Source organism: Pristiophorus japonicus, chromosome 2 (genome assembly GCF_044704955.1).
Source record: "Pristiophorus japonicus isolate sPriJap1 chromosome 2, sPriJap1.hap1, whole genome shotgun sequence".
Classification (NCBI taxonomy): Eukaryota; Metazoa; Chordata; class Chondrichthyes; family Pristiophoridae; genus Pristiophorus; species Pristiophorus japonicus.
Genome location: NC_091978.1, coordinates 373,809,629 through 373,833,926, shown reverse-complemented (window position 1 = coordinate 373,833,926; position 24,298 = coordinate 373,809,629). Strand labels below are relative to the sequence as shown.

Here is a 24,298-nt window from a genome sequence, read left to right as displayed (position 1 = left end):
TCCATCAATTTCCCCAACACAATTTCCCGACTAATAAGGATTTCCCTCAGTTCCTCCTTCTACTAGACCCTCTCTGACCCCTTTTATATCTGGAAGGTTGTTTGTGTCCTCCTTAGTGAATACCGAACCAAAGTACTTGTTCAATTGGTCTGCCATTTCTTTGTTCCCCGTTATGACTTCCCCTGATTCTGACTGCAGGGGACCTACGTTTGTCTTTACTAACCTTGTTCTCTTTACATATCTATAGAAACTTTTGCAGTCCGTCTTAATGTTCCCTGTAAGCTTCCTCTCGTACTCTATTTTCCCTGCCCTAATCAAACCCTTTGTCCTCATCTGCTGAGTTCTAAATTTCTCCCAGTCCCCGGGTTCGCTGCTATTTCTGGCCAATTTCTATGCCACTTCCTTGGCTTTAATACTATCCCTGATTTCCCTCGATAGCCACGGTCGAGTCACCTTCCCTTTTTTATTTTTACGCCAGACAGGGATGTACAATTGTTGTAGTTCATCCATTCGATCTCTAAATGTCTGCCATTGCCCATCCACAGTCAACCCCTTAAGTATCATTCGCCAACCTAACCTAGCCAAGTCACGCCTCATATCTTCAAAGTTATCCTTCTTTAAGTTCTGGACCATGGTCTCTGAATTAACTGTTTCATTCTCCATCCTAATGTAGAATTCCACCATATTATGGTCACTCTTCCCCAAGGGGCCTCGCACATCGAGATTGCTAATTAATCCTCTCTCATTACACAACACCCAGTCTAAGATGGCCTCCCCCCTATTGGTTCCTCGACATATTGGTCCAGAAAACCATCCCTTATGCACTCCAGGAAATCCTCCTCCACCGTATTGCTTCCAGTTTGGTTAGCCTAATCTATATGCATGTTAAAGTCACCCATGATAACTGCTGCACCTTTATTGCATGCACCCCTAATTTCCTGTTTGATGCCCTCCCCAACATCACTACTACTGTTTGGAGGTCTGTACACAACTCCACTAACGTCTTTTGCCCTTTGGTGTTCTGCAGCTTTACCCATATAGATTCCACATCATCCAAGCTAATGTCCTTCCTAACTATTGCATTAACCTCCTCTTTAACCAGCAATGCTACCCCACCTCTTTTTCCTTTTATTCTATCCTTCCTGAATGTTGAATACCCTTGGATGTTGAGTTCCCAGCCCTGATCATCCTGGAGCCACGTCTCTGTAATCCCAATCACATCATATCTGTTAACATCTATTTGCACATTTAATTCATCCACCTTATTACAGATACTCCTTGCATTAAGACACTGAGCCTTCAGAGGTCTCGCCTGCTGAACTAATGATGAAGAGAGGTCTTAAGACCAAGCTATCTCTTGCACACCCTGACTTGAATAATCATGTTGAATATAGAAGACAAAGTCAGCAAGGGTATCACGATCACGCAGCTGTGTCACGCGATATTTCTGTAAATGATCCTGTACATGTTCTGAATTATGGTCAGGGTCCCAAGTGGATCGCTAGTACTGTCATGGCCAAGTGGGGGGGGGGGGGGGGGAGGTGGAGGGGGGCAACAGAGTATTTATTGTCAAGCTCAAAAATGGGCAAACATGCAGGAAACATATGGATCAGACAAAGCTGCGGCACACAGACTAACCGGAACAGTCGGAGGAAGAGATAATCGACGACCAATCAATCTACCCACAGTCATCAGAGGACTCAGTGGTCATCAGTGAATCGGGACTTTCAATCACTGACATGTTCAATGAAAGTGGATTTTCAATCCCTGATATGTTCAATGAAAGTGGACTTTCAATCCCTGACATGACCACTTTATTCCTTTCTCCCTCGTGTTTATCCAGCTTCCCCTTCAATGCCTCTCTTCTGTTCACCTCAACCCCTCCCTGTGGCAGCGAGTTCCACATTCTCACCCCTCTCTGGGTAAAGACGTTTCTCCTGAATTCCCCATTGGATTTATTAGTGACTATCTTACATTAATGGCCCCTAGTTCTGGTCTTCCCCACAAGTGGAAACATCTTCTCTACGTTTACCCTCCATAATTTTAAAGATCGCGATCAGGTCACCCCTCGTCTCCTCTTTTCTAGAGAAAAGAGCCCCAAACTATTCACTCTTTCCTGACAGGCATAACCTCTCAGTTCTGGTGTCATTCTGGTAAATCTTTTCACTTTCCCCAGTGCCTCTATATCCTTTTTTATATTTATGGAGACCAGAACTGTGCACAGTGCTCCACATGTGATCTAACCAAGTGTTATGTACGTAAACATTGTAACTGTGTAAGACTTGCCACAAGAGGGCGCAACTGTTGGAGGTCCAAGGACCACCTGCACACCTTGTGCAAGGGAGTATCAAAGGTTGTCTGCCATGCTGCTTCGGCATTCTGGAGTTGTATTAAAGAGACTAAGGTCACATCAGTTTTAGCTCAGTCTTGTGGAGTTCTTCCATACTTAACACCAAGGTTAACATAATTCAACTTCTCTGCTTTTCAATTCTATCCCTCTCGAAATGAACTTTAGTGCTGTGTTTGCTTTTTATGGCCTTATGAACCTCCGTGACTGTGATTAGTAATTTGTGTATCTGTGCTCCCAGATCCCTCTGCTCCTCGCCCCCATTTAGATTCTTGGATCTTGAAATTCTGGGCACAAATGTCTTATTGCCCGGGCGCGTCACCAGCAACAACGCATGCCATATTGGGCGGGGGTTTAGCGGGCGGCGCTATGGCGTTGCGCCATAATCTCCTGCGCCCGGAGATCGTGATGTCATCACCGTGTGCATCCACCCTATTAGCGCCCCGACCCCGAAATTCACTTCCTCCCCTGGGAGCAGCTCCGGGCGAAAACACCGACAGCTGCAGGAGGCGCGGATCGGGCAGCCGGCTGTTACCGGGATGATGGTTAATGGCCGAGGGGGTGGCGGTGGGCGGGGGTAACTTACCTTGTGTTTCCCGCTGCTGCTCTGGTTTCTCCGCGGGGTCCTGGCTGCCATCGCTCAGGCCTGGCATCCCCGCTGCCCGGTGGTCCGAGTCGGTCCGTTTTCCTTCGGCAGTCGGCAGCGAGGGCCATTCCCTTTTAAGTGAGGGACGGGTCCCTCGGATGTGGGAGCGCCGCACGGCCCAGTGTGCCGCACCGCTGAGGCACCGCCCCGTTAATGCCCCAGGAAGTGGAGCACTTCCTTCGGGGGCGGTAACCCAAATTTAGGGGCGGGACTGCCGCGCCTGGCGCTAAGTCTCATGTCCGGCGCTAAATCTCGCGTCCCCCGGATTATACCGCCCCCAAACGAGTCGACAATGAATTTCACCCCCTCATTTTCCAAGGAATATGTTGTCTTTTTATTCTTCCGACCAAAATGCAGCACCTCACACTGAATTTCACTTGCCAAGGTTCCGAATCAATAAACTGCTCTCTCGCCACAACTGCTTCAGAGCAGCTGACTTTGTGTAGCTCGCCAAAAATACTAACTTTCGCATTTGAAACATTTTTTAAAAACCATCTCCCCTTAACACAAGGACACTTTTGATGCCACTTTCAGCAGTGCCATCTTTCCCGAGATCGGCTAACTTGGGACAGAGTGGCGATGAAATTCAAGTCTGAATGCCTTTTTAATAGTTGGTTGATGCGCTTGTGAAAATATTTCAAATGTTAAAAACAGAATGTTTGGAATGTTTCCTTGCTGGCCTCCGCCGTTCCTTATCCTCGAGCAGCGTGTCAGGAATTCTCAGCGTTGGCTGCAAGTCAATCTTTCACTTTCCTTCCCAGTTAGGAATGCTTCTAGGATGAGGGGCTTTCACACGTGATGTATGTTTATGCCATCCGTCACAACGGGGTGCGCGAGTGGACCTTTGAAAGTCCCACATTTAGAGACGAGAATAGAAGTTGAGTGGGAGGAGAAGAATTAAGGGAGCAGCTCGAAGGCATGGTCATAGAATTAGGTTTTGAGGAGGCGTTTGAATGGGATGTCCTAAGGTGAATCTGCTCAAAACTGCCACCAAGCACATGATCTACAGGGCTGTCGTGTTACCTGCCCTCCTGTATGGCTCAGAGACATGGACCATGTAAAGTAGACACCTCGAATCACTAGAGAAATACAATGTCTCCGCAAGATCATGCAAATCCCTGGGAGGACGGACAGACATAGAAACATAGAAAATAGGTGCAGGAGTAGGCCATTCGGCCCTTCTAGCCTGCACCGCCATTCAATGAGTTCATGGCTGAACATGCAACTTCAGTACCCCATTCCTGTTTTCTCGCCATACCCCTTGATCCCCCTAGTAGTAAGGACTTCATCTAACGCCTCGATCAGGACGTTAGCGTCCTCGATCAGGCCAACATCCCCAGCATCGAAGCACTGACTGCACTTGATCAGCTTCATTGGGTGGGCCACATTGTTCGCACGCCTGACATGAGAGTCCCAACGCAAGCGCTCTACTCAGAACTCCTACACGGCAAGCGAGCCCCAGATGGGCAGAGGAAACATTTCAAGGACACCCTCAAAGCCTCCTTGATAAAATGCAACATCCCCACCGACACCTGGGAGGCCTTGGCCCAAGCCCAAGACCGCCCTAAGTGGAGGAAGAGCATCCGGGAGGGCGCTGAGCACCTCGAGTCTCGTCGCTGAGAACATGCAGAAACCAAGCGCAGGCAGCGGAAGGAGGGTGCGGCAAACCAGACTCCCCACCCACCCTTTCCTTCAACTACTGTCTGTCCCACCTGTGACAGAGACTGTAATTCCCGTATTGGACTGTACAGTCACCTGAGAACTCACTTTTAGAGTGGGAGCAAGTCTTCCTCGATTTTGAGGGACTGCCTATGATGATGGTAAGGTGAAGGGGGCGGGTAGATTGTGAGGTGCAGCAGATGATTGCTGTGCCACCAGAAATGCTAGTTAAAGTGCTCTTGCAGACAACCGGCATGGGCCCGATGGGCCAAATGGCCTCCTCCTGTGCTGTAACTATTCTATGATTGCCACTGCCACCAGGTCAGCCACCTGTCACAACAGACTCTGAACACTCACCCAAGGCTGGAGTTGAACTGAGACGGTCAACCCGGGAGTGTAAAATACCGGACCGTCTCAATTTGTAAAAGACTGTGTTAATATCTCAGAGGGGGGTATTGTCATGTATGTACTTTTGGGATCATTAGCCACTAGATAGCGTCACTGTTGCAAGGCCATTGGGCTGCACGCATGTGTGTGCAGCTGAAGTATAAAAGGCCAGCCATTTTGTATATTAATCACTTTGGTCTTTAATAAAGCAGAGCCAGGGTCACACCTCTTGGAGTTAAACAGTACTCAGTCTAACAGTTATTGCATACATAATTCAAAAGGGTGGTTTCATCGACTTCCAGTGGTTGATCCGAATGGTCTCTGGGCGATCAGGGTCTTTAAACTGACTCTCCAAATTTAAACAGACTGAATCCAGGTCCTTTAATTCAAATGAATTTCAGTTGGTTTGTAATAAGATCCCTCAAGCAAAAAAAATAATTTTTTTTTTTTTTATTCATTCATGGAATGTGGGCGTTGTTGGCAAGGCCAGCATTCATTGCCGAATCCTAATTGCCCGTGAGAAGGTGGTAGTGAGCCGCCTTCTTGAAACAACTGAGTAGCTTGCTAGGCCAATTCAGAGGACAGTTAAGAGTCAACCAAATTGCAGTGGGTCTGGAGTCACACATAGGCCAGACTGGGTAAGGGCATTAGTGAATGAGATGGGTTTTTACGACTATCCGATAGTTTTTTATTACAGATTTATTTCATTGAATTTAAACTCCCCAGCTGCCGTGGTGGGATTTGAACTCACGTCTCCGGATCATCAGTCCAGAACCACTATGCTACTGTTCCCGCAACAGTTATAAAACGCTATTCTGATGGTGAGAGCTGATTGCAACTCTTGGAGCAATACATATATGCCTTATGCTTTTTGAATATTAGCATCTGAATAATTCATGTATTCAAATGAAATTCCTCCATCCACTAATTTAACAGAAATGCCAACTCATTCAAACATGTTAATGTCTCTGTTTAAATAGCAGCCAAAATAATCCCATACCAAAGTGTGAAACATTCGTGCGTACGCCAATACACTCAAAAAATTTAGGCCTAAGTTACCATCATGCATTAACCCATCACGATAGGTAGACAGAGACAGACATAGATAGATAGATAGATAGATAGATAGATAGATAGATAGATAGATAGATAGATAGATAGATAGATAGATAGATAGATAGAAAGAAGATATAGATAGATAGATAGAAAGAAGATATAGATAGATAGATAGATAGATAGAAAGAAGATATAGATAGATAGATAGAAAATATAGATAGATAGATAGAAAGAAGAGATAGATAGATAGAAAGAAAGAAGAGATAGATAGATAGAAAGAAAGAAGAGATAGATAGATAGATAGAAAGAAGATATAGATAGATAGATAGATAGAAAGAAGATATACATAGAAACATAGAAACATAGAAAATAGGTGCAGGAGTAGGCCATTCGGCCCTTCTAGCCTGCACCGCCATTCAATGAGTTCATGGCTGAACATTCAACTTCAGTACCCCATTCCTGCTTTCTCGCCATACCCCTTGATCCCCCTAGTAGTAAGGACCTCATCTAACTCCTTTTTGAATATATTTAGTGAATTGGCCTCAACAACTTTCTGTGGTAGAGAATTCCACAGGTTCACCACTCTCTGGGTGAAGAAGTTCCTCCGCATCTCGGTCCTAAATGGCTTACCCCTTATCCTTAGACTGTGACCTCTGGTTCTGGACTTCCCCAACATTGGGAACATTCTTCCTGCATCTAACCTGTCTAACCCCGTCAGAATTTTAAATGTTTCTATGAGGTCCCCTCTCATTCTTCTGAACTCCAGTGAATACAAGCCCAGTTGATCCAGTCTTTCTTGATAGGTCAGTCCCGCCATCCCGGGAATCAGTCTGGTGAACCTTCGCTGCACTCCCTCAATAGCAAGAATGTCCTTCCTCAGGTTAGGAGACCAAAACTGTACACAATACTCCAGGTGTGGCCTCACCAATGCCCTGTACAACTGTAGCAACACCTCCCTGCCCCTGTACTCAAATCCCCTTGCTATGAAGGCCAACATGCCATTTGCTTTCTTAACCGCCTGCTGCACCTGCATGCCAACCTTCAATGACTGATGTACCATGACACCCAGGTCTCTTTGCACCTCCCCTTTTCCTAATCTGTCACCATTCAGATAATAGTCTGTCTCTCTGTTTTTACCACCAAAGTGGATTACCTCACATTTATCCACATTATACTTCATCTGCCATGCATTTGCCCACTCACCTAACCTATCCAAGTCGCTCTGCAGCCTCACAGCATCCTCCTCGCAGCTCACACTGCCACCCAACTTAGTGTCATCCGCAAATTTGGAGATACTACATTTAATCCCCTCATCTAAATCATTAATGTACAGTGTAAACAGCTGGGGCCCCAGCACAGAACCTTGCGGTACCCCACTAGTCGCTGCCTGCCATTCTGAAAAGTACCCATTTACTCCTACTCTTTGCTTCCTGTCTGACAACCAGTTCTCAATCCATATATAGATAGATAGATAGAAAGAAAGAAGATATAGATAGATAGATAGAAAGAAGAGATAGATAGATAGATAGATAGATAGATAGATAGATAGATAGAAGATAGATAGAAGATAGATAGAAGATAGATAGAAGATAGATGAGATAGATAGAAGATAGATATAAATATAAATAGATAGAGATAGATATTTATATATATGATAGATAGATATAGATATAGATATAGATATAGATATAGAGATAGATATATATATCCTATATGGAGAGAGAGAGAGAGAGAGAGAGAGAGATGAATATGAGAGAGAGAGAGAGAGAGAGAGAGAGAGAGAGAGAGATATGAATATGAGAGAGAGAGAGAGAGAGAGAGAGAGAGAGAGATATATATATATATGAATATGAGAGAGAGAGAGAGAGAGAGAGAGAGAGAGAGAGAGATAGCGAGAGAGCATGCACATGCCGAGAGCGAGAGCAACAAACCACACTGAATAACATGCAGAGGCGGATTCTATTCTTGTAAGTACCAATGTGTCCTATGTATTTTCAATTTATATATTAGAAATACAAAACAAGTGTGAGAAATATTACACATAAAGCAAACATCTAAAAATGATTAATATTGTTTTTTTTTTGATTCATGAATCGATCACATAAAATACACTGCAGTGCCCAAGATCAATAAATTACCAGTTTGATTAAATAAACTAGTACAAATACAATTATAAACACAGAAAAAAAGTTAAGAAAGCAAAAACAGAAGTCTCTTGAATGGAGTTAGCAGCCTTGTCACCAAGCCCCAGCAGCATTGCAATGCTCAGATACGCAGAATCCAAGCATTGCCCAACACTCTGACCCATCCATCAGTAAGACAATAATTTATTTCTATGTCATCAGGTAAGTAGGAAAGCTGCACCACATGTTATGAGGCGCAGATAATGTTGGTCTTGCCTCATGTTTCTCTCATACCTTTCAAAAGAACCATTCTTCCGACACAGAACTCTTGCTTTGTTACCACAACACTGTTGCCACACTAGCTGCTTGTTTGCCAAACAAGTTATTGGGCTCAATTTTCCCCAATGCTGTTTGTTGGTGTATTGCCAGAGTTACACCCGTTTTTTTTCTGGTCCCAACTACTCCAAAAAAATAAGTACCAAGTTTCCCCGTTCTATTTTTTGAAACTGGCGCGCGCAGCGTGTCCTGTAGCTTTGCGGGGCGGGGGGGGGGGGGGGTGTTGGGGGGGCGGGGGGGAGGTGGTTGGAGCCTAATGTCGTCGCTGAAAAACAATGCCCTCCCTTCTCCGCATGTGCGGAAAAGAAAAGACGTTTTTGACGTGACTGCTACGGGCGCGCATGCCCAGTACAGCTCCCGGTCTGCATGCGGCCATTTTAAAGAGCCAGTTGTGTGTGAGAACTTTAATTCTCTTTGGAAAAATCGGAGCTGCAATACAAGCTGCAACGCGGCTCAAGGACCAGTAATTTCTCACAGGATGAAGTGGAGGCACTAGTTACTGTAATTGAGGCCAGATGGCACGAGCTGGACATCAGCAGAGGTCACATAAAAGTGTCACCAAAAGAAAAGAAACAACGCTGGAACCAAGTTGCAGAAGATGACTGTGCAATGGTGACCACCCCAAAGTCTGGAGGCCAGTGCAAACACAAGTGGCAGGACTTTGGTCAAGTAGTTGGTGCAAGTAATATTTTCATTTATTCAATGGAATTGCAATTGTAAATGTGACCAGCTGCATATGTCGCACCCAGCAGAAAGTCACTCTCCCTAAAAAGTTAGGTTTTCATCTTTGCAGAGGAAGGTGGCCTACAACAAATGGGAAAGAACTCGAACAGGAGGAGGTGCGACAAATCTGCACGCACTGACACCCTTGGAAGATAGGGTCGCTGCTTTGATGGATCCGGCCTGGAGAAAAGCAACCACCACTGCACAAGCTGGGCCCACACTGGAGGGCGAGGGTAAGCCCTGTAAATTCCATAGTCTGGCTTCGCTAAATGTTAAGTACTGCGTGAGCTAGCCATGCTTCGGTTCATGGGAATGTCTCATTCAGCAACGCTTCGGTTGATGCAATGTGCTATCATTCATTGTGGTCCTTCAAATCAATCTGCTGCCTGTGCTGTGTGAGTCTACTCATGCCCCCCCCCCCCCCCCGCCACACCCCGGGCATTTGATGCTGCTGGCTGAATAGTGTAAGGCTGCTCATGCCTTCAATTCGGCTTCTATTCCCCCATCCCCCAGCTCCCCAGGCTTCTTTTGATGCATAGTGGCATAGTGTAAGGCTTCTCATCCCTACAGATCGGCTTCCACACCCACACCCACCGCTCCCCCCCACCCCCGGCTTCTTTTCAAGCCAAGCCCCGAGCCTGTGTCCGGGCGAGGGACCGATTCTGCCAGCCGACGCTCCAACCCTCGAGCCCGGTTTGGAGACGTTCGGTGGTGGAGTGGCACTTTTTAAAATAAATTCAAACTTAAAGAATTGCATGAAACTTCCATTTTCTGCGTTTTCAGTTGGAAAAATTTTAACTGGATGATGCATATTTGTGTATTTTTGACTGTTATGTATTTAACCCCTTGTAACCTGCATCACACCTGACCACCAGAGGGCCTACCTGTTGGAGTCCCAAGGGATCCCACCCACGAAGTACCTGCACTTTGGAACCTTAATAAAGGAGCAAAGATCACACTTGCTCATTACACACAGTACCAAGTCTGACCATTTATTAGCGACGAGGTAACGAACAACCATGCGAAAATGCAAAGAACAGTCGTCATCCTGGAGAAGTTCTCAGAGGGGGACGATTGGGAGACCTTTGTGGAGAGACTCAACCAATACTTCGTGGCCAACGAGCTGGAAGGGGACGAGAACATCATCAAACGAAGGGCGATCCTCCTAACTGTCTGTGGGGCAACAACTTATAGCCTCATGAAGAATCTCCTGGCCCCAGCAAAACCAACAGAGAAATCCTCCGAAGAACTGTGTACGCTGGTTCGGGAGCACCTAAATCCTAAGGAAAGCGTTTTGATGGCGAGATATTGGTTCTACACGTGTCAACGATCGGAGCTTCAGGAATTGGCGAGGTACATCGCCGAACTAAGGCACCTTGCAGGACATTGAGAGTTTGAAGGATTCCTAGAACAAATGCAGAGACTTTTTTGTATTGGGCATCGGACATGAGTCAATCCTTCTCAAACTGTTGACTGCAGAAACTCCGAATCGGAGTAAAGCCATAACGATAGCCCGGGCATTCATGTCCACCAGCGACAACACCAAGCAGATTTCGCAGAACAATGAAGTTTCGGCCAGTACTGTGCATAAAGTAACGTCGGTTTTGAGCAGAAATGTACAGGGCAGAACGTACACGCCGGCTGCTGTGGCCTGACCTCAATTGACCCAGAGTCCACCATCATCTGTTAACTGCCTCGCGTTAACACCCTGTTGTGGCTGCGGAGATGATCGGGCCCATCAATGCCGCTTTAAGCACTGTGCGTGCAACGGCTGCAGAACTATGGTACACCTCCAACGAATGTGCAGGCGAGCTGCAAATCCTGAAAACCACCACATTGCAGAGGAAGATCGATCCACAGTGAATCAGATGGAATTGGAAACTAGTACGGAGGAGGCAGAGGTGTACAGGGTACACATGTTCACATGTTGGAAGTTGAACTGAACGGTATTCCAGTGTCTATGGAGCTGGACACGGGGGCAAGTCAGTCCATAATGAGTAAAATGGCCTTCGACAGGCTGTGGGGGAAGGCGGCACACAGGCCCAAGCTCAGCCCCATTCACACCAAACGAAGGACTTACATAAAAGGAACTAATCCCTGTAATTGGCAGTGCTGAAGTCAAAGTCTCCTATGATGGAGCAGTACACGAACTCCCACTGTGGATTGTGCCAGGCGATGGTCCCACGTTGTTTGGCAGAAGCTGGCTGGGGAAAATCCGCTGGAACTGGGACGACATCCGAGCACTCTCGTCAGTCGATGACATCGCATGTACCCAGGTTCTAAGTAAATTCCCTTTGTTATTTGAGCCAGGCATTGGAAGCTTCTCGGGGGCGAAAATGCAGATCCATTTAGTTCCTGGTATGCGACCCTTCCACCACAAGGCTTGGGCGGTACCGTACATGATGCGTGAAAAAGTGGAAATTGAGCTGGACAGGCTGCAACACGAAGGCATCATCACACCGGTGGAATTCAACGACTGGGCCAGTCCGATTGTTCCGGCACTCAAGGAGGACGGTACGGTTAGAATTTGCAGGGACTATAAAGTAACAATTAACTGTTTTTCATTGCAGGACCAGTACCCACTACCCAAGACAGACGACCTATTCGCGACCCTGGCTGGAGGAAAGGTGTTCACCAAGCTGGACCTGACCTCGGCCTACATGACGCAGGAGCTGGAGGAGTCTTCGAAAGGCCTCACCTGCATCAACATGCACAAAGGTCGGTTTATCTCCAACCGGTGCCCGTTCGGGATTCGGTCGGCTGCAGCGATCTTCCAGCGGAACATGGAGAGCCTGCTAAAGTCAGTTCCTTGTACAGTGGTCTCCCAGGATGACATATTGGTTACAGGTCGGGACACCATGGAGCACTTGAAGATCCTGGAGGAGGTTCTTAGTCAATTGGATCGCATGGGGCTCAGGTTGAAACGCTCGAAGTGTGTTTTCCTGGCACAGGACGTCGAATTCTTAGCAAGGAGAATCGCAGCAGACAGCATCAGACCCACCGACGCCAAGACAGAGGCCATCAAGAACGCGCCACGACCACAGAACGTGACGGAGCTGCGGTCGTTCCTGGGACTCCTTAACTACTTCGGTAATTTCCTACCTGGGTTAAGCATCCTGCTAGAATCCCTACATGCGCTACTGCACAAGGGAGACGACTGGGTATGGGGGAATTCACATGAGGCTGCCGTTAAGAAAGCCAGAAACTTATTGTGTTCTAACAAACTGCTTGTCCTGTATAATCCATGTAAACGATTGGGGTTAGCTTGCGATGAGTCGTCATGCGGGGTCGGGTGTGTGTTACAACAGGCTAATGAATCGGGAATTTTGCAACCAATTGCATATGCATCCAGGAGTTTGCCCAAGGCCGAAAGGGCCTACAGCATGATTGAAAAAGAGGCTCTGGCGTGCGTTTACGGGGTTAAAAAAAAATGCACTAGTACTTATTAGGCCTCAAGTTCGAGCTTGAAACTGACCACAAGCTGCTCATATCACTATTCTTGGAGAGCAAAGGGATTAATACCAATGCCTCTGCCCGCATCCAAAGATGGACGCTCACGCTGTCGGCATACAACTATGTAATCCGCCACAGACCGGGCACAGAGAACTACGCAGATGCTCTTATTGGCTACCATTGCCCACCACCGGGGTGGAAATGGCACAGCCAGCGAACTTGCTCATGGTCATGGAGGCATTTGAGAACGAGAAATCCCCCGTTACGGCCCGCCAGATCAGGACCTGGACCAGCCAGGATCCTTTACTGTCCCTGGTAAAAAACTGTGTCCTCCATGGGAGCTGGTCCAGTGTCCCAGTGGAGATGCAGGAAGCGATTAAGCCATTCCACAGACGCAAAGATGAGCTGTCCCTGCAGGCGGACTGTCTTTTGTGGCAGTCGCGTAGTCTTGCCCAAGAAAGGCATAGACACATTCATTTACGAACTGCACAACACCCACCCAGGCATCGTAATGATGAAAGCCATAGCCAGATCCCACGTGTAGTGGCCTGGCATCGACTCAGATTTAGAGTCATGTGTGTGCCAGTGCAACACTTGCTCTCAGTTGTTTTTGGTTGTCGTGGACGCTTACTCAAAGTGGATTGAATGTGCAGTTAATGTCTGTAAGCACATCCACGGCCACCATTGAAAGTCTACGAGCTATGTTTGCCACGCACGGCTTGCCTGATGTCCTCGTCAGCGACAATGGGCCATGCTTCACCAGTGCTGAATTCAAAGAATTTATGACCCGCAACGGAATCAAACATGTCACATCTGCCCCCTTCAAGCCTGCATCCAACGGCAAGGCAGAACGGGCAGTTCAGACAATCAAGCAAAGCTTGAAACGCATGTCGGAAGGCTCCCTGCAGACCCGGTTGTCCCGAGTACTGCTCAGCTACTGCACCAGATCCCATTCACTCACTGGGATTCCCCAGCTGAGCTGCTCATGAAAAGGGCCCTTAAAACAAGGCTCTCTCTGGTCCACCCTGATCTACATGATCACGTAGAGGACAAGCAGCATCAACAAAGTGTGTACCATGACCGCGCAAATTTGTCACGCGATATTGAGATTAATGATTTGGTCCAAGTGTTTGTGCTCAATTATGGACATGGTCCCAAATGGCTCACTGGCACGGTCACAGCCAAAGAGGGAAGTAGGGTATTTCAGGTCAAACTGACCAATGGACAAACGCCCAAAAAACACTTGGCCTAAATCAAATTGCGGTTCACCAACAGCTACGAATAACCTGAAGAGGACACCACCAACTTTGACTTTCCAACATACACACACGTGGCAACTGACATCACAGTTGACCACGAAATCGAACTCATCATCCCCAGCAGCCCAGCAAGGCCAGCTGCCCAACAGCCCAGTGAAGAACTGACCAACCCAACCACATCAACATTTGTACTGAGACGATCGACAAGGGAGCGCAAAGCCCCAGATCGTCTCACCTTGTAAATAAGTGTACTGTTAACTTCACGGGGAAGTGAAGTTATGTATTTAACCCCTTGTAACCTGCATCACACCTGACCACAAACGGCCTACCTGTTGGAGTCCCAAGGGATCCCAGCACAGTATATAAGCTGGCCACCCACGAGGTACCTGCACTCTGGAACCTTAATAAAGGAGCAAAGGTCACACTTGCTCATTACACACAGTACTCAGTCTGATCATTTATTCAAAGTGAGTTTGTGGAAGCGGGAGTTCGTTGGTGAGGCGGGAGATTGAGGAGCCAGAGGCCGATAAAGGCGCGTGAGCGAGGAGTCTGGGGAGTTCGTTGAGGCGGGAGTTCGTTGGTGAGGCGGGAGATCGAGGAGCCAGAGGCCTATAAAGGCGCGTGAGCGAGGAGTCTGGGGAGTTCGTTGGTGAGGCGGGAGATCGAGGAGCCAGAGGCCTATAAAGGCCCGTGAGCGAGGAGTCCGGCTAGTTCGTGGAGGCGGGAGTTCATTGGTGAGGCCTACCAGTGCAGCTGCAGCAGGGAGGCAAAAAAGAAGTAGAAAGAAATCGAACGGTGACGTCACAGCCAAGGGGGGTAAGTTATTGGTAAGTAGTTTTTCTTTTTTTCTTTATCAGTAAGTAACCTTTTAACATTGTTGTTGCCCAATCGGGTTAATCTAAGGATTAAGTCATGGCAGGACAGCTCGGACACATGTTATGCTCCTCCTGTACTATGTGGGAACTCGGGGACGCATCCGGTGTCCCTGACAACGACGTGTGCGGGAAGTGCATCCACCTCCAGCTCCTGACAGACTGCATTGCGGAATTGGAGCTGTGGATGGATTCACTCTGGAGCATCCACGATGCTGAGAATTACGTGAATAGCACATTTAGTGAATTGGTCTTACCGCAGGAAAAGGGTACACAGCCAGATAGGGAATGGGAGACCAGCAGGAAGAGCAGTGCAACGAAGGTAGTGCAGGGATCCCCTGCAAAACAGATACACCGCTTTGGGTACTGTTGAGGGGGATGACTCATCAGGGGAGGGCAGCAGCAGCCAAGTTCATGGCACCGTGGCTGGCTCTGCTGCACAGGAGGGCAGGAAAAAGAGTGGGAGAGCGATAGTGATAGGAGATTCGATTGTAAGGGGAATAGATAGGTGTTTCTGCGGCCGCAACCGAGACTCCAGGATGGTATGTTGCCTCCCTGGTGCAAGGGTCAAGGATGTCTCGGAGAGGGTGCAGGACATTCTGAAAAGGGTGAACAGCCAGTTATCGTGGTGCATATAGGTACCAACAATATAGGTAAAAAACTGGATGAGGTCCTACGAGACGAATTTAGGGAGCTAGGAGTTAAATTAAAAAGTAGGACCTCAAAAGTAGTAATCTCAGGATTGCTACCAGTGCCACGTGCTAGTCAGAGTAGGAATCGTAGGATAGCTCAGGTGAATACGTGGCTTGAACAGTGGTGCAGCAGGGAGGGATTCAAATTCCTGGGGCATTGGAACCGGTTCTGGGGGAGGTGGGACCAGGACGGTCTGCACCTAGGCAGGACTGGAACCAATGTCCTAGTGGGAGTGTTTGCTAGTGCTGTTGGGGAGGAGTTAAACTAATATGGCAGGGGAATGAGAACTTATGCAGGGAGACAGAGGGAAATAAAATGGAGTCAGAAGCAAAAGATAGAAAGGAGAATAGTAAAAGTGGAGGGCAGAGAAACCCAAGGCAAAAGACAAGAAGGGCCACTGTACAGAATAATTCTAAAGGGGCAAAGTGTGTTAAAAAGACAAGCCTGAAGGCTCTGTGCCTCAATGTGAGGAGTATTCGGAATAAGGTGGACGAATTAACTGCGCAGATAGCAGTTAACGGGTATGATGTAATTGGCATCACGGAGACATGGCTCCAGGGTGACCAAGGCTGGGAACTCAACATCCAGGGGTATTCAGCATTTAGGAAGGATAGACAGAAAGGAAAAGGAGACGGGGTGGCGCTGCTGGTTAAAGAGGAAATTAATGCAATGGTAAGGAGGGACATAAGCCTGGATGTGGAATCGGTATGGGTGGAGCTGTGGAATTCCAAAGGGCAGAAAACGCTAGTGGGAGTTGTGTATAGACCACCAAACAGTAGTAGTGAGGTTGGGGATAGCATCAAACAAGAAATAAGGGATATGTGCAATAAACATAGAGCAGTTATCATGGGCAACTTTAATCTTCGTATTGATTGGGCTAACCAAACTGGTAGCAATGCGGTGGAGGAGGATTTCCTGGAGTATATTAGGGATGGTTTTCTAGACCAATATGTCGAGGAACCAACCAGAGAGCTGGCCATCCGAGACTGGGTGATGTGTAATGAGAAGGGACTAATTAGCAATCTTGTTGTGCAAAGCCCTTTGGCGAAGAGTGACCATAATATGGTAGAATTCTTTATTCAGATGGAGTGTGACACAGTTAATTCGGAAACTATGGTCCTGAACTTAAGGAAAGGTAACTTTGACGGTATGAGGCACGAATTGGCTAGATTAGATTGGCAAATGATACTTAAAGGGTTGACGGTGGATAGGCAATGGCAAACCTTTAAAGATCATATAGATGAACTTCAACAATTGTACATCTCTGTCTGGAGTAAAAATAAAACGGGGAAGGTGGCTCAACCGTGGCTAACAAGGGAAATTAAGGATAGTGTTAAATCCAAGGAAGAGGCATATAAATTAGCCAGAAAAAGCAGCAAACCTGAGGACTGGGAGAAATTTAGAATTCAGCAGAGGAGAACAAAGGGTTTAATTAAGAAGGGGAAAATAGAGTATGAGAGGAAGCTTGCCGGGAACATAAAAACTGACTGCAAAAGCTTCTATAGATATGTGAAGAGAAAAAGATTAGTGAAGACAAACGTAGGTCCCTTGCAGTCGGATTTGTGTGAATTTATAATGGGGAACAAAGAAATGGCAGACGAATTGAACAAATACTTTGGTTCTGTCTTCACGAAGGAAGACACAAATAACCTTCCAGATGTATTAGGGGACCGAGGATCTAGTGAGAAGGAGGAACTGAAGGATATCCTTATTAGGCGGGAAATTGTGTTGGGGAAATTGATGGGATTGAAGGCCGATACTCCCTGGGGTCTGATAGACTACAGCCCAGAGTACTTAAGGAAGTGGCCCTAGAAATAGTGGATGCATTGGTGATCATTTTCCAACAGTCTATCGAATCTGGATCAGTTCCTATGGACTGGAGGGTAGCTAATGTAACACCACTTTTTTTAAAAAGGGAGAGAGAAAACGGGTAATTATAGACCGGTTAGCCTGACATCAGTAGTGGGGAAAATATTGGAATCAATCATTAAGGATGAAATAGCAGCGCATTTGGAAAGCAGTGACAGGATTGGTCCAAGTTAGCATGGATTTATGAAAGGGAAATCATACTTGACAAATCTTCTGGAATTTTTTGAGGATGTAACTAGTAGAGTGGACAAGGGAGAACCAGTGGATGTGGTGTATTTGGACTTTCAAAAGGCTTTTGACAAGGTCCCATACAAGAGATTGGTGTACAAAATTAAAGCACTTAGTATTGGGGGTAATATACTGACGTGGATAGAGAACTGGTTGGCAGACAGGAAGCAGAGAGTCGGGATAAACGGGTCCTTTTCAGAATGGCAGGCAGTGACTATTGGAGTGCCGCAGGGCTCAGTGCTGGGACCCCAGCTCTTTACAATATACATTAATGATTTAGATGAAGGAATTGAGTGTAATGTATCCAAGTTTGCAGATGACACTAAACTGGGTGGCGGTGTGAGTGGTGAGGAGGACGCTAAGAGACTGCAGGGTGATTTGGACAGGTTAGGCGAGTGGGCAAATACATGGCAGATGCAGTATAATGTGGATAAATGTGAGGTTATCCACTTTGGGGGCAAAAATACGAAGGCAGATTATCTGAATGGCGGCAGATTAGGAAACGGGGAGGTGCAGAGAGACCTGGGCGTCATTGAAAGTTCGCAAGCAGGTACAGCAGGCGGTGAAGGCGGCAAATGGTATGTTGGCCTTCATAGCTAGGGGATTTGAGTATAGGAGCAGGGAAGTCTTACTGCAGTTGTACAGGGCCTTGGTGAGGCCTCACCTGGAATATTGTGTTCAGTTTTGGTCTCCGAATCTGAGGAAGGACGTTCTTGCTATTGAGGGAGTGCAGCGAAGGTTCACCAGACTGATTCCAGGGATGGCTGGACTGACATATGAGGAGAGACTGGATCAACTGGGCCTTTGTACACTGGAGTTTAGAAGGATGAGGAGAAGGGATCTCATGGAAACTTGTAAGATTCTGACAGGACTGGACGGGTTAGATGCGGGAAGAATGTTCCCGATGTTGGGGAAGTCCAGAACCAGGGGACACAGTCTTAGGATAAGAGGCAGGCCATTTTGGAGTGAGATGAGGAGAAACTTCTTCACTCAGAGAGTTGTTAACCTGTGGAATTCCCTGCCGCAGAGAGTTGTTGATGCCAGTTCATTGGATATATTCAAGAGGGAGTTAGATATGGCCCTTACGGCTAAAGGGATCAAGGGGTATGGAGAGAAAGCAGAAAAGGGGTATTGAAGGAATGATTAGCCATGATATCATTGAATGGTGGTGCAGGCTCGAAGGGCCAAATGGCCTACTCCTGCACCTATTTTCTATGTTTTTATGTAAGTGTAACATTGACTCCCTCCAAAACTTCGCCTAAAAACAATGGTGTCTTTCTGCGCCGATTTTTTGATGTGCGCTGGTTTTTGTGAAGTGCCCAGTAGGTTTTTTGGGAGTGGTCACATACCCGGTCGAAGGAGAATTGTAAGTTGGCCAAACTTGCATAATTGTGAAAAAATGGCGGACATACGGTTACACCCCCATGACGCAAAAAAAAACGAACCTAAAAAAAAAACATAATTAACTGACTACGCTGGCGCACAATCTTTGGGAAAACTTGGATTTTGTTTCTAAGATGGAAATTTCTCAGTGATATATCCTGATTACCAGGATCTTTATATGTACTTTCAATTGAGTATACTGTATTCGCTTCTCACGATGTGGTCATTGGGGAGACCTGACGAAGATTGGGTGACTGCAGAACACCTTCGTTCAGGCCTAAGTGTGACCCTGAGCTTCCGGTCGCCTGTCACTTTAATTCTCCACTCCACTCCCACTCTGATCTCTCTATCCTCGGCCTCCTACACTGTTCCAATGAAGCTCAATGCAAGCTCGAGGAACAGAACCTCATCTTTCGTTTAGGCACTTTACAGCTTTCTGGACTCGACATCGAATTCAACAATTTCAGACCTTAATCTCTGCCCATATTTCTTTTCCCTTTCCTCCTTTTTTTTCTTTTACAAACCCCCTCCCTTTTTTACTCTTTCCCGCAGCAGCTGGTGATGATTCCGCCATTCACACCCTATCTAGACTCATCTTTTGTTTCCTGACTTGTGCCATTACCATCTCATTTTTGCCCAGCATCCCTTTTGTCTCTCTAATCTCTCCTGCCTCCCACCCTATCACAGACCTTCCCTTTTGTTCTTTCCTCCCCTCCCCCTTTCACTGCCCCTGCACTTCCTTAAGAATCTGTTAACATCTCGAACTTTTCCAGTTCTGATGAAGAGTCACAGACCCGAAACGTTAACTCTGTTTCTCTCCACAGATGCTGCCTGACCTGGTGAGATTTCCAGCATTTTCTGTTTTTATTCAGATTCCCGCATCCACAGTATTTTGCTTTTGTCTTTATATTACTGTTAGAGATACAGTTCAACTGTTTGCACTACGTGTTGTCAGTGCTGGAATAGTAAGGTCTGCCATTCGCTGGGGTCCAGAAGGGGCTTACCTTGGGTAAAAAGGTTCTGATCATCAAATACATGCTGCGGACATTAAGGTTCATGGTAAATTCCCAGTCTTTGTCTTCACAATCCAGAATTGTGCCATGATGAACAAATCTAGGGCAATAAATAATACAAAATGGAAGGAAGTAAACATAAAACTGTTTTCAGTTGTTCTACAGTAACAAAAGAACAACCAGACACAGCAATGAATGAACAGCGATCCCAGCCTTCACTAACAAGTCCTTGCAATTTATGACCATAACCATGATCATAATATTCATGAATAACTAAGTACGACATAAATCCCCATTCTCGACCTTTGCACTCCTCCAATTCTGGCCTCTTGAGCATCCCCAATTTTAATCGCTGTGCCTTCAGCTTTCAGGCCCTTAGGTCTGCAATTCCCTCCCTAAACCTCTCCGCATCCCTTCCTCTCTCTCCTCCTTTAAGACATTCCTTAAAACCTCTCTCTTTGACCAAGCTTTTGGACATCTGCCCTAATATCTCCTTGTGGCTCCGTGTCAAATTTTGTTTTATAACGCTCCTGTGAAGCGCATTGGAACATTTTGCAAAGTTAAAGGCGCTATATAAATGCAAGTTATTAGGCCAGCTCTCCGTTGCCTAAATGTGCCTTTCTTTCTCCTACCCTACTTCTTGTCCTGGGTGCAACCTGAGGGCCAGGATCAAGAGGTGATTGGCTTCTCCTGTCCTACAAAAGACTCACAAGACCGAGGCTGGTTTTTGTTTGTATTTTAATTCGCTCTCGGGATGTGGGCGTCGCTGGCAAGCCCAGCATTTACTGCCCATCCCTAGTTGCCCTGAGAAGGTGGTGGTGAGCCGCTTTCATGAACCACTGGTAGTTGGTTTGATAGAAACGGAGTGTCTTGCTAAACCACTTCAGAGGGCAGATAAGAGTCCACCACGCTGGAGTGGGACTGGAGTCACATATCGGCCAGACCAGGTAAGGACGGCAGGTTTCCTTCCGTAAACGACATTAGTGAACATTGGGTTTTACAACAATCCAACAGCTTCATGGTCACTATTACTGAGACCAGTTTTTTAACTCCAGATTTTTAAAAGTGAATTCCAATTCTCAGACTGCCATGGTGGGATTTGAACTGGTGTTCTCTGGATCATGAGTCCAGGCCTCTGGATTACTCATCCAGTAACATAACCACTTCACTACCATACCCACAATGGCGTGTCTCTCGTAGCAGCTTGCTCCTGGGACAGAGCTGCTGCTGGTTGCATCTCGGGATCTTGTGCCGGTGCAGCCTAGTGTCTCCTCCCACATGGAATTTGGGGTCCACTTTCCTTGCAATAGCAAAGCAATTTTCCTGCAAGCTTTTGAAGGAGATAGCTACAGAAAATAATTTGAAAAATGCATAAAACCCAAGATCAAGTTGAAGAAATTAAACTGTATATTTTCATTTAAGTGACAGAAAACTGATTCAGCATGCAAATAGCCAATAACTCTCCATGCATTTATCCAGGACATCTTTTACTTGCACTGGCTTACCTGGGATTTATATGCATAACCAATATACACAATGGTGCCAATAATGAAGCCCATAGAATAAAAGGGACAATGGCAGCCTGGATACGAAATTGGCTAAGCGACAGGAAACAGAGAGTACGGTTGTTTTTCAGACTGGAGGATGGTACACAGTGGTGTTCCCCAGGGGAATAGAGAGCAGTTGATAGAGAGAAACTGTTCCCATTGGCAGAAGGGTTGAGAACCAGAGGACACAGATTTAAGATGATTGGCAAAAGAACCAAAGGCGATGCAAGACAAAACCTTTTTACGCGACGAGTGGTTAAGATTCAATCTTATCTGTCAAAAGGGAGTTGGATAAGTATCGAAAGGAAAAGAAATTGCCGGGCTACAGGGAATGGGACTAGCTGAGAGTCGTTGCGGGCTCGATGTTCCGAGTGGCCTTCTTCCATGCTGTAACAATTCTATGATGGGCTCTGTGGCACCATGCATTTTCAGATGCTGTTGCCTGCTCAGTCCTCCAGTTCACAGATAATGTTTCTGTTCTGTCAGCAACACTGTGGCAAGTCATCAATTTCCTGCTGAATGAAAACTGTATTCCTGCGGGCCCACCTGCAGGGCCTGAAACTGGCCCAGTGTCACAACGTAAAGGAATTGCATTTTAGCTGGGAAAATGATTAACTAGTTATGCCATCCATTTAAAAAAAAAGAGCCCACTTTAAAAATGAAGCCCAAAGATTAGTGCAGCACCTGACTGAAATGGATTGGGAGTTTGTGAGTGCTGCTCACACACACCTGGTGCATTATGTCTCTTTCCCATCTGTTACAATAAGTTCAATGTGAACTTATACATGCCAAATACTCAGAACTTTAAATGAACTGACTACATTATGCAACAAGTCCAGTTTCATATCCTGCAGGTGTGTACCATGGACAACACACAGCGCACAATGTTCCATCACTTGTTTATGCTCAAAAAAGAGACGATGTAACTCAAAAGAACAAAAGTTGCTCAAAGAACAAAAAGTTTCACTGCTTGTCGCATTTAGTGCCAAGATCCCTCATTCACTGTCAGTATTAGGACCAATGTTCCCTTTAAGCTCTGAGGGTCGCACACAGCTGGTGAGCCGGCCTTTAAAACGAAAATATGCATGCACGGAATTTTTAATGGGTTATGCAGCCCAAAGCAATGACACGGAACATTGGTTAGGGCGTCTCCCATTCAGTACCATTTACAGGGACACACTCCTTCAGTGCCAGGGCCTTTCGTACTCAACGTCGGTGCCTCTCTCATTGTCTAGCCATTGGGGGTGCAGCAACAGTAGGACTTGGGAGTGCATATTCACAAATCTTTGAAGGCGGCAGGGCAAGTAGAGAAGGCAGTTAAGAAAGCACATGCCTTGAAAAAGCAAAATTCAGTCAGGCAGAGTTAGCATGGATTTATGAAGGTGGAGTCATGTTTGACAAATTTGCTGGAATTCTTTGAGGATGTAATGAACACGGTGGATAAAGGGGAACCAGTGGATGTGGTATATTTGGACTTCCAGAAGGCATCTGATAAGGTGCCACATAAAAGGTTACTGCACAAGATAAAAGTTCACGGAGTTGGGGGTAATATATTAGCTTGGATAGAGGATTGGCTAAATAACAGAGGAGAGTCGGGATAAATGGTTCATTCTCTGATTGGCAACCACTAACTAGTGGGGTGCCGCAGGGATCAGTGCTGGGGCCCAACTATTTACAATCTATATTAACGACTTGGAAGAAGGGACTGAGTGTAATGTAACCAAGTTTGCTGACGATACAAAGATGGGAGGAAAAACAATGTGTGAGGAGGACACAAAAAATCTGCAAAAGGACATAGACAGGCTAAGTGAGTGGGCAAAAATCTGGCAGATGGTGTATAATGTTGGAAAGTGTGAGGTTTGCACTTTGGCAGAAAAAAATCAAAGAGCAAGTTATTATATAAATGGAGAAAGATTGCAAAGTGCCGCAGTACAGTGGAACCTGGGGGTACTTGTGCATGAAACACAAAAGGATAGAATGCAGATACAGCAAGTGATCAGGAAGGCCAATGGTATCTTGGCCTTTATTGCAAAGGGGATGGAGTATAAAAGCAGGGAAGTCTTGCTACAACTATGCAAGGTATTGGTGAGGCCACACCTGGAATACTGCGTGCAGTTTTGGTTTCCATATTTACGAAAGGATATACTTGCTTTGGAGGCAGCTCAGAGAAGGTTCACTAGGTTGATTCCGGGGATGAGGGGATTGACTTATGAGGAAAGGTTGAGTAGGTTGGGCCTCTACTCATTGGAATTCAGAAGAATGAGAGGTGATCTTATCGAAACGTATAAGATTATGAGGGGGCTCGACAAGGTGGATGCAGAGAGAATGTTTCCACTGATGGGGGAGACCAGAACTAGAGGGCATGGTCTTAGAATAAGGGGCCGCCCATTTAAAACTGAGATGAGGAGAAGTTTCTTCTCTCTGAGGGTTGTGAATCTGTGGAATTCACTGCCTCAGAGAGCTGTGGAAGCTGGGACATTGAATAAATTTAAGACAGAAATAGACAGTTTCTTAAACGATAAGGGGATAAGGGGTTATGGAGAGCGGGCGGGGAAGTGGAGCCGAGTCCATGATCAGACCAGCCATGATCATATTAAATCGCGGATTAGGCTCAAGGGGACGTATGGCGTACTCCTGTTCCTATTTCTTATGTTCTTATGCCTGTAAGTAGAGGCATTGAATTGAAAAACAAGTAGTCGTGCTA

General features: G+C 46.4%; 1 protein-coding gene across 2 annotated transcripts in view; it reads right to left on the bottom strand.

Moving 5' to 3' along the window:
• The window catches only part of bdh2 (3-hydroxybutyrate dehydrogenase, type 2), a 202,246-nt gene that overhangs the window by 50,383 nt on the left and 127,565 nt on the right, over positions 1-24,298 (bottom strand). For both annotated transcript variants that reach the window (XM_070873158.1, XM_070873159.1), the window contains one exon: positions 20,039-20,147. In XM_070873158.1, coding sequence (XP_070729259.1) covers positions 20,039-20,147 — 109 coding nt within the window. The remainder of the gene's footprint in view (positions 1-20,038; positions 20,148-24,298) is intronic.